The sequence below is a fragment of the Mastacembelus armatus genome, chromosome 9 (assembly GCF_900324485.2).
Source record: "Mastacembelus armatus chromosome 9, fMasArm1.2, whole genome shotgun sequence".
NCBI classification, from domain to species: Eukaryota; Metazoa; Chordata; class Actinopteri; order Synbranchiformes; family Mastacembelidae; genus Mastacembelus; species Mastacembelus armatus.
Genome location: NC_046641.1, coordinates 20,160,697 through 20,170,979, shown reverse-complemented (window position 1 = coordinate 20,170,979; position 10,283 = coordinate 20,160,697). Strand labels below are relative to the sequence as shown.

The 10,283-nt window shown below is 37.8% G+C and overlaps 2 protein-coding genes across 5 annotated transcripts; one reads left to right on the top strand and one right to left on the bottom strand.

Moving 5' to 3' along the window:
- The first annotated feature begins 133 nt into the window (after positions 1-133).
- Positions 134-8,420, top strand: emb (embigin). 4 transcript variants are annotated; one of them, XR_003296457.2, is made up of 12 exons: positions 134-358; positions 1,302-1,565; positions 2,564-2,623; positions 2,851-3,034; positions 3,471-3,553; positions 3,712-3,848; positions 4,179-4,340; positions 5,132-5,249; positions 5,344-5,374; positions 5,661-5,726; positions 5,852-5,971; positions 7,044-8,420. XR_003296457.2 is itself a non-coding variant. In XM_026320864.2 (11 exons), the coding sequence occupies exons 2-10, from the start codon at positions 1,394-1,396 to the stop codon at positions 5,719-5,721; spliced, it is 1,008 nt and encodes a 335-aa protein (XP_026176649.1). In that variant the 5' UTR covers positions 134-358; positions 1,302-1,393; the 3' UTR covers positions 5,722-5,726; positions 5,852-6,300. The 4 variants fall into 4 exon arrangements, 2 of the variants coding, with proteins under 2 accessions (XP_026176649.1, XP_026176648.1); XM_026320864.2 differs by lacking the exon at positions 7,044-8,420 and having other exon boundaries at positions 5,852-6,300; XR_003296456.2 differs by having other exon boundaries at positions 135-358; positions 5,661-5,971.
- Positions 6,786-9,992, bottom strand: mrps30 (mitochondrial ribosomal protein S30). The gene is made up of 5 exons (XM_026320861.1): positions 9,401-9,992; positions 8,972-9,117; positions 8,618-8,723; positions 7,718-7,894; positions 6,786-7,363 (listed from the first exon to the last, which is right to left on the bottom strand). The coding sequence occupies exons 1-5, from the start codon at positions 9,966-9,968 to the stop codon at positions 7,104-7,106; spliced, it is 1,257 nt and encodes a 418-aa protein (XP_026176646.1). The 5' UTR covers positions 9,969-9,992; the 3' UTR covers positions 6,786-7,103.
- Positions 9,993-10,283: the final 291 nt, after the last annotated feature.

The window sequence follows — 10,283 nt, the reverse complement described above, 5'->3', positions numbered from 1 at the left end:
GTGTTATCCTTAGAATACGGGTCTAAACAGCTGTAGACTTAAATAAGGGGTTGAATTGTGCTATATAAATAAACTTGCCTTGCCTTGCCTTGCCTTGCCTTGCCTTGCCTTGCCTAATTCTCAGGGTCTGCCTGTGTATCAGCACCCATGAGACCCTTACATGCCCTTGTTTAGTACTGAGGACTTTATTATTAGTTTCTGTCTGTCTGCTCCTCAGTGAACCATGAAACTTTCCGCCCTGTGACGTTCCTGTTGGCATTTAAGGCAGTGTTCTCACAAGTTCATGTCCCTACATTCGGATTGGCTGGATGGTGAGAGATCTCAGGCTGAGGGCTGGCATAGTCCGCTGCACAGTCAGGTTTGGCACATGCAGAATTAATCCTGTTATATAAGAAACCATGAGTCCTGTATTGTGGTGGAAAGTAAAGAAGTACATTTACTTAAAGGCTGTTCTTATGAAACAGACACTGTGGGCCTGTAATGTTATGAATGATCTCCACCTTAGAGTTAAATGATACTTAAATATTAATATGTGAGTCATAATAATCTAGTATAATGGAATGTCACTCACAGGGTTTTGAAGTAGCTACACCCTGAGCATTTGCAGTACAAAACATCAGGGTGAAAGTAGTTCAGTTCAACCACATTTTCCTTTCACACTGTTTTTTTAAGATAGGTAGAGATGAAGAGGAAATTGACAAATAACGGTAAAGACAACAGAATTAAGTTACAGATGGTTCAAATAGAGACTTACAGAAGCTATGTGAGCACACAAAGCGTAGTAAAGAAAATAATAAATAACCTTAATCCATGAAGTGTGCATAGTAATATTGCAGTGAAAGCTGTGTGACCTCCAGTAGCTATTCTGTAAATGCATTACCCCCAGAGCCCTGATCTCAACGTTACACCAAATGCTGATTTTATTTAGGTTTGTTCTGTGTTGTGCTTTGAATTGAAGTTAATTGATAAAGAAATTTAATTGAAAGAAAATAAACAGAATTTGTCTTTTAAAGCATCCTCAGCCATCATCAAGTGCCTAACACTACTGCACAGTACTGTATAATTTTCAAGTCAAAAAAGCCAAATTGTAGGAAAAGTGTCTGTCTGTGACAGTTATTAGTACATAGCTCCTCTGCTTTGTTTTCATGAGGGCAGACAGATAATGTGACCTTCAGCTGCCAGACCCTCTCATGTAGCAACGTTTTAGCTGCTTTTGATGCCTGTAAACATTTTCTATCACACACAACATAATCGTTTTCTTCAAAGCACAGTTATTTCACTATGCTCTGCCCTTTCATAAGACAACAGAACAGGAAACACTGCAAGATGTCTGAATAATGGATAGCATCAGCCACCCAGAGGCTGCAAGGCAATATCATGACTACGTCACTCGATGGAGGAAGGGTGGGGTGGTCAGACAATGCAGCAGGCAGAGAGAGGAAAGAGACCCAGTGAGGAGCGTGCTCACAGAGAGGACACAGGGATAATTATCATGTCAGCTTTCTGGAGTCAGCTGTTACTGCAGATCCTCCTGCTGCTCGTCTCCTGCAGATACATCAATACAAGTAAATTATATTTCATTTTGACTGGGGTTATGTTGAAACGCTGTTCTGCGTCATTACATTTCTTGTAACCTTGAAAAGACTAGAAAAAATGTCAGGCTTTACACACCATCATGCTATTTATCTACCATATTTTGGTCTGGTAGTTACTGGTATTCACAGTGTCTTTATTTTTCTCCTTTTCTGTCCTGAATTATAATGTGTTTTTTTTTTTTTTTTTTTGTAAATGCCACCAGGGATGTCACAAAAATAATTGTTTTGGAAAACTGATAATTCATCTTAAAGTATAGGTATTTATATGCTTATATTTATATTTAAATGTATTTTACATCCTTTGAGCTGGGGTTAAACTCTATGGCTTATAGAGTATGACAATAATTTTATTTTAATAATTTTATTAATAAAACCATATACTCTAGATCCATTGTGAGTAAGTTAAGTCCTATATGCTTCAGGATACTGATGTATACTGTTGTAGGAGGAGAAAATCTTTTGTCCTTTTACATTTTTTTACATCCTTTAGTTATTTATGTTTGAATTACTTTTTTGCGTTAACTTTTTATTGTAGAAGTGTTCTCGTACCACACTATTGGCACTTTTCTTCTTCACTGTAGTTCTTCCTTTTATGTCTGACTTCACTACAAAATCATCATAATCAGTCAAGTGTGATGGTGTGAGAGAAGTGTGAATTTTGTTCTCCAGCAAATGCTGAATGAGAATGTGTACATGATTTGAGTAACTCAAACTGGGTTATGCAACAAGACAATGATCTCATAACAGGAAGTCCACCTTAGAATGATAGGTTTTTTTGGGTTTTTTTTGACAATATGAATCCTTTTGGCATGAGATTTATATAAAAATCAAGAAATCAGTAGGGGTCAAATACTTTTCACAGCCCTGTAGCTTGCTCTCATTCTCAACTGTGTTACATTTTAATCATGCATACATGAAGATATATCAGGTTTTTATGTGTATTTGTCATTTATTCATTTTCCTGTCAGAGACCCCTGGTCCAACACCACTGCCTCTGTCATCAGATGTAAGAAGTGTCATCCTTAAAGGTAATTAGAGTATATGTCACATGTGTTATCATGTGTATTTTTGTCTTAGCCTAATTTGTAATATTGCAAAAGAATCCTGTAGTTACAGCAGATATTTTTGACAAGCTGTAGCATTATAGCAGAGGTAAGTGTTTTGTCAGGGCATCAGCATTCAAATATTATATGGTCAGTTTTCTGAATCATGTCTGATCTCGTCTTGTGTCTCCCCTCTACAACACTTCAAACAGGTGACAGTCACACCGAGAGAGTTGAACTGTTGAATCCTGTCAGTCTAGCACTAGAATGTACCTGGACAGGTAATCAGGACAAGCTACCAAATGTAACTGGCTACTGGCGAAAAGATGGGGATGTAATTGAGAACAGTCATCTGACAGTGCAGCTGGAGAATGAGCAGTATAATTTAAAACGCGTGTAAGTGTTTCATTATTTCCTCTGTCTGCCTCAGAAATGCGTTTCCATTGCGTTTGTTTATATTAGTGTGTGTTCCTATCCACTGTTTGCTCTGTTGTCTGATAATACATGCAGACATCATGATTTACAAAAATATAGTTCAGTCTCCCTTATGCAGCTTGGAAAGTTTGAGCATCACTGTTGCATCTATAAGAAATTGAATGTCTCAGAACTTGCTTTTATCAGTCTACAGTCCATATCTGCAATTATATTATATTAATTATTATTTATGTAAAAGCAAACTGTATTGTGACAACTGTATAAGCCATTTGAACACATTTTGATTGTCACGTTTTTATGAAATAATATAATTTGTACTGACTAATATAGTCTGTGAACCATTAATCCTAAATTAAATATGCTTTGCTCTAATACCTCAATTATTTTTACTCTACAGGTTCAGCATTGTGAGTGACACAAACCTCGGAAATTACTCTTGTGTGTTTGGAAATGAAGCAAAAATAGACTTTATTTTGGCTGGTACAGATCTCATCCCTCACATTTTACATTCACATATTAGTATTGCTCCTACTGCTTGTTCATAATGTCAGTATTTACACTGATATTGTGTTTGATTGTGTTTGAAGGGAACAAAACACAGGCTGTACAGTGTTATTTTTTTTCCTGTTGTCTACCAGCACCCCAGATTGGTGAGGTGCGGGATAAGCCAATAGTCAGCTATGTGGGGGATTCTGTGGTGATTACATGTAAAATGGAGGAAAGCAAACCAAAGCCCAGCTTCTGGAACTGGTACAAAGAAAATGGGACAGATAAGGTGAGTGACAGGCTGTCTTTGACAGGGTTTCATTACTTTTTAAATCATCAGCCTTTAAATCTAGAGGTTGAGTCATGACAACTAGAATCTAGTTTTTAAGTCAAAACGTTTCACTACTCATCCGAGTAGCTTCATCAGTCTAGAAGTAGAAGTCCAGTTGGCATGACTCAACCTCTAGATAACTTCACCTGGACAACTGAGAATCTCCACAGACATCAGCCTTTAAACTTTTGTTTTATCCCGTTTTGGGCCAATTGGTCCATTAAATAAGCAGGACTGAAACTTCAAAACTTTCTCCTTCATGTCACTGAGATGATGCTCGTTGTATAGGAGCAGATTGTCCCTGATGAAGAGTCTCATCGGTATAAAATCAAAAATGAAGAGTGGAAGACGAAGCTGGTGGTGAACAACCTGACAAAGGCTGACTCTGGCATGTATTACTGTGGGGCAGTGTACGGCATCAGCACCACCATGGGTCATGTGGAGCTGAAGGTCAGTTGTGAAAAACTATTCAGTCCTTTTCCACAAATCCAGTTCTTTTACATGATCCTTAATTACAATTTTGAGGGATTTTTACATGATTATTTCTAGTTCATGTTAGTTTACACTTCTACTCCACCACATTTCGCAGAGACTATTTTGTACTCTACAACATTTATCTAACAGCTTGGATTACCTGTTACTTTCAGCTAAAAAACATAGATAGCATTATATTAATAAACACTGTTAAAGTGGCTTCTTATAATGTTTCAGTTTTCTGTAACTTGTTTTAACCTTTGACATTCTCAGATGAGGCTCAAACAGATAAAATTAGATTAGTTAATAGTCTAATAAATAAATATGGATTTGTGCAGCAGAACCTCTACCCCATCTCACAGCTGCTCAGATTTGTAATTTCATTTTACAATTATTTTCTTTTCTCTACCTCCTTCTAGTTTAAATGCATATTTACGAAACATCATTTTGTTTTCCTGTATGTATGACATGCATATGTGACAATAAAGCAGAACTTTAACTTGAACCTCAATTTCATCTGGTGACCATTTGGACGAGCCTAACCTCAACCACAGCCAGTTAAGACAGTAAAACACACTGATGCTTTACATGAGAATTAACAGTCTAATAATGTCACTTATACTAGTATGGTATTTACAGGTGACATTTCACTTTTTATACTTATTTTTATACTCCTGTACTTCTATTTTAATAAGGTTTTAAATGTAGAAACTTTATTTTTAATGGTGTACTTTTACATTTTTTAACTGCTACGGTTGCTTGAGAAGGTTATAACCTTCTGGGAGCCGCTGAAGCCCTTCCTAGCCATACTGATCGAAGTTGTCATCCTGGTCGCTATCATTCTGCTCTACGAGAAAAGTCAGTCTAAGAAAGACTGTGCAGCAGGTAATTAGACAGCATATAGATACTTTTGTTCATAACAGTGTGTACTATATTGTTCATTATGTTGCGTTTTAATTTGAACTTATCTTATTCTCAGGAAATGAGAATGCTGACCACATCAACTCACCGTGAGTATTGTGTGATTAGTGTAAATTTCTCTAAAGCTTTTTCTATGCCACTTTCTGATAAGATGCCATTTAATAAATTATTTGCAACTGCATCATAGATCCGTTATGAGCCATTCATGGCAAAACTGGGCCAAAATCAATTAATATTACATCATTTATACTTACATTTATAACTGAAAAGCTGACTGATGGTGCCTTATCTGAAAGTAGTACTGATATTTGTTAAGTTTATTGTGCTGTTTTTTTTTTTGCAGTTTTTCATTATATGAATTTTTATCTTTTTCAGAACGGAGGGAGAAAACAGTGAACAAGAGGGAAATTCGACAGTGAGACAACGCAAACTTTAAAGATGGTAGTTGCTTAAATACCCTGGATTCCAGCTTCTTTAAAACCGTTTTGCTTATTTTCATATGCAAGTTACAGAGTTTAAACAGCAATACTAAATATAGCAATATGATTATTATTTTTAATTAACAGTGCTAGGACAACACCTGGAAAGAAATGCATCTACCTACCCCTTAGGTTACCACTGTGATGGTGTGGAGAAACTGTAATCAGCTTCACCATACTCCTCCTTTTTCACTTCTCTGTCAAAATGTAAGTGCACTTCTTTTTGAAACCCCATGGTTTGTTTCCTCCTTGTCATGTACGCACTGTGGAATGATGTGAGCGGTGCCTTACACTCTCAAAAACCCATCAGCCCAAGCTCAACTGTGCTTGCAATAACTTTTTATTTCTTTTCAATTGCTGTGTGCACAACACACAAATATATTACCCAAATAAGTATATCAAGACATACTCTCATGTATATAAAAATTCATGTTAATGTCTCCATGACCTCAGTTGTTTCTTTAGTTACTAACCTGCACTTAATGGTGGCCCAGGATATATAAAGAAAAACAGATTAAAACTACACAAATCTCTGATGCTGTGTTTCAGTAACCGTCCATATTAACCTAGTTTACATATTGTGAAAGCTTTAGAGGAAACTGACACACTAACACACTAAACAGTGTTTGGCAAGATAACCACTGGTGTTAAGAGGGTTTTGTGGTCTTGGTTTCCTATAGAAAATAACTGGGGGTGAGTTGAAAAGAGATGAACGTACCAGGCGTCTGTACTCTGCTTCTTATTTCTGCTACATTAACTACTACTATAACACACCTGAATCTCTGACCCTCTGAACTGCAGGTGGCTGAGTGGCATTGTGGGTAATGTTCATTGTACATGATACACAAATTTATTGGAGTTAAGTGATATTTTCTCATGAACCTAATGTAAATAAATGTTTTGCAATTTAATTCAACTTAAAAGTAGCAGCTAGATTTTTTCTGACCACTTCAGAATCTTAAATGTTTCGACTTAAAATTATTTTAACGAAAGGGCTGCTGAGTTTACTCAACACAAAGTGCCAATTTGAAAGGCATGATTTTATTATTTATTTATTTTTGCATAAATACAGACTGTACATTAATAACAACGCAGGATGTGTGTACAGTACACATGTAGCATTCTGTTGAGTTTTCAAACTCATAAGATGGTTTAACCCAGAATTTTCTGCTTTTATGGACAATCTGACAAACTTCCTCACGTCTGCCACATTAGCCTCTTTAAAATCTCTTTCTCTTAATGCCTTGGAAATAACAGACTGTATGTTTTCTCCCCTAAGATGTTTTCAAAGGCAGACATAGTCAAAGGACACCAAGGAAAGACAGAAATCTTAGGAACTCTATGGACGGTTCATGAGAAACTGAACCAGAAGCTTGATGACGCCATCATTCAGGCCCATCACCGCTCCGTCCTGCACACTTTCGTACAGCTGTAGGCTTTCAGTGCCCCACAGAATGTTTTTCCTGGGGTTGTTGGCATCTGTCTCCACAGATAGGGCAACTGTGTTTAGCTGGTAGCAGAAGAAGGAGAAGAACTTGCCGTCGGTAATTACAGCTTGGGACACGAAAGGCCTTGTGACATCTTCATGGTTCCAGAAACCTACAGAGGTGAAAGGGAAAGTATAACCACCAGCTATTTCTTCACTCTAAAGTTAAAGTTCGCTTTAAAAAACGTTTATTTATATATATAGATATATATATATATCTATATATATATATATATGAGAGAGAGAGAGAGAGAGAGAGAGAGCAGGGTTTCTGCAGGTTGACCAAGTTAAACTCAAGACTTTCTAAGACATTTTAATACCATAAAAATGGAGATTATTGTCTGTCTGTCACACTGACCTAATCTTTACATAATGATTGAAATTTTTCTCAAATTTTTTTGTTACTCCTTACTCAACTCTGCAGTAAGAGATGTATCTGGTGTCTCACTACTGTGTTGACAACTCACCCTGGTACATGGCCTGAGCTCCTGTCCAGGCGAAGAGGCTGGCCAGTCCGTTGGCTCTGAGGAAGACCTCGACCTGGTCAGACTGCTGCTTTCGAGCCATCCGATCTCTGTGGTATCGGTCAGGAACGAAGTGGAACTGAGTGTGACCGTAGCACGCTGGGTCCGGTAGCTTTGCACCTGTTAATAAGACTCAGATTTTAATATAAAGAGCGCACCTGAATGAAGATTAATGGAAAAACATCAAACTGATGATGAGTACGTGTTTAAAATAACTTCAACTGACATCCTTTTCAATATTCTGATCTGATCAATATTTTGGGCTACAAATTGTAAGAATATAGGAATAAATATAGTACATGGAAAATGATGATATAATTTCCCTGATGTCATATTCATTAAAACCAAATTTTATTCAATTTAATATAACATGAAACAAAAGAAAATTATAACAATAAATCTGTAAATCTTCAGCTAAGAACCTTCTTACTAAAAACAACAAAAACTAGTGTAAACTAAAACAGTTGTGTGTTCGGCTGAACATACACTAAAGGTTGAGCATTGGCTTCCCCTAGTGACAGCAAGAGCTAAGTGAATAGATACAAATTCTTGTATTCATACATTTCTACATTTATCATGAATGTCATTCTCTCATCTGATCATCTAGACCTGTTGTATATACAACCAACTATCAGACCTTAAGAAAGAGGCAGCTGAAAAAGTGACATATTAACCAGTACAGATCAATACTGTTTACTAGTCAAGAAGAGGAGAGATGAATGTGCTGTATGTTTTTTTTTTTTTTTTCATCAAATATTTGCACACATTATTTTCTGTTTCTATTTTTTTTGGCTACTCCAAAATCAAAATAAAGTAAGACAGAGCAGATGTGACTGGTGTTACCTGTGAAGATATTATTGTCATACTGTCTTGTGAACATAGGCAACAGGTTGGGAGCATACGTGATCACAGGAACTTCAGCTGAACAGGAGGCCTCCAGCGGCACAAACTGAGAGAAACCAAAAGGACAGAAAGTGATTACGACAAAACCACAAAGAGGTTTGATATTAAAGTGAAATTATTATTGCTATTTTCAGGATCTTTCAGCATCTGCCGGCTTGAAAGATTAAATGGTGTGCAGCACCAACACGCAAGACCAATAAACACAAAAAGATTTTACTCTCAAAACCTAAAAAACACCACTGAATATCTGATGTTTGTTTTCATACATGAACTCCATGCTCTGAAAATTTCTACCTGTGGCAGCTGCTGAGTTATTCTAATCTGACTGTGTGGATGGTCATCGATTTGGAACCTGGTTGGCTCTAGTCGGCCTTTCCGGTGGCCCTTTGGGATGATTCTTTGTCCTCTTCTCCAGTAAAAGTTCACCTGGGGACTAATATCTGATAACAAAAATAAACATTAGCCACAAAATAATTGGATATATAATACTGACATGGCTGTGCAACAAGTACTATTGTAGGGCTCCAATGACCTATTTTTCTGATTGTGTATCAATATTAGTAATTTAAACACTGAAAAGTCTGAATCCAAGATAACATATTCAAGTGTCTTTTGTCTCATATCAAAATATTTATTTTTTCAAATTATATTAACTGACTAATCATTTCAGATCAAGTATATTCTGTTGCTAATACCTTTACTTGTATCTGTGCACATTCATACCTAGACTGGAGAGGGGGAGCAGTGGATTGTATCTGGTCAGACTGTAGGTGAGTCCAGTCACCAGGTTTCTCAGGAAAGGTCCGACTGTCAGCTCCTGCTCTCTGTAAAGGAAAGGTTTGCGTTTCTTTATGTGCCAGTAGTCCTGCAAAATCACACGCGTGACCATGGAGCGGATGTCCGCGAACGCATCGTCGTCGATCCCCGGTACCGCGGTGGTCTCCGAGCCCTGGGTGAATTTCTCCGGCAGGCCCGGGATGTAGGCGGTTTTGGTAAAGTGCTGGTACCATCTGTCTGCGTTTCTTGCGAAAGTCTGAGGATAAACCACAAATTTCTTGCGCTGGATACGAGTGATGAGCGAAAGCTTCTCCTGCACCGGCGATGCGCGGATCTTTTCGACCTGCTCCTGAATCTGTCGCAGCCGAGCAGATTTGCTTTTAGCCGTAAGTGAGGGGACGATGGGGGGATACGCAGGCTCCTTAACCGCAGCCTCTGTGTGTACAAGCTTTTGGTTTCTAAACGGGGGCAGGTTTTGGGAGACCCGCAAGGGCAGCCGTGTGCGAGCCGACATGTTTCCCGTAGGACTACAGAGTGTTCTTCCGCTGACACATGAACTAGCGGCCGCCCACAATAGCGCCACCTGCTGCACGAAAACTCACAATAAAAACGTAGTAGACCGTGTTTTAGTTGCATAAACATCTACCACGATGTTGGTTATTTTAGTGTAAGGCCATATATTACGTTTAATTTAACATTACTAATGTTTTAGCATCAGGGTATTAGTGCTCTTGAAGTGACCTTTAAGACCTTAGCGCCTTTGGGTTCACACAAAGCGTCGTAATTTTGAGATGAGCGCGACGTTAGCATGAAAATAACAACTTGACTT

What these genes read in the sequence shown, in the direction of transcription:
- emb (XM_026320864.2), top strand. Translation starts at nt 1,394, where the DNA reads ATGGAGGAAGGGTGGGGTGGTCAGACAATGCAGCAGGCAGAGAGAGGA. An exon ending in CTGCAGATACATCAATACAA is followed by an intron (nt 1,566 to 2,563) that starts GTAAATTATATT and finishes TTTTCCTGTCAG; the next exon opens with AGACCCCTGGTCCAACACCA. An exon ending in TAAGAAAGACTGTGCAGCAG is followed by an intron (nt 5,250 to 5,343) that starts GTAATTAGACAG and finishes TCTTATTCTCAG; the next exon opens with GAAATGAGAATGCTGACCAC.
- mrps30 (XM_026320861.1), bottom strand. Translation starts at nt 9,968, where the DNA reads ATGTCGGCTCGCACACGGCTGCCCTTGCGGGTCTCCCAAAACCTGCCC. An exon ending in TGACAATAATATCTTCACAG is followed by an intron (nt 7,895 to 8,617) that starts GTAACACCAGTC and finishes TCTTATTAACAG; the next exon opens with GTGCAAAGCTACCGGACCCA. An exon ending in AGCTCAGGCCATGTACCAGG is followed by an intron (nt 7,364 to 7,717) that starts GTGAGTTGTCAA and finishes TCACCTCTGTAG; the next exon opens with GTTTCTGGAACCATGAAGAT.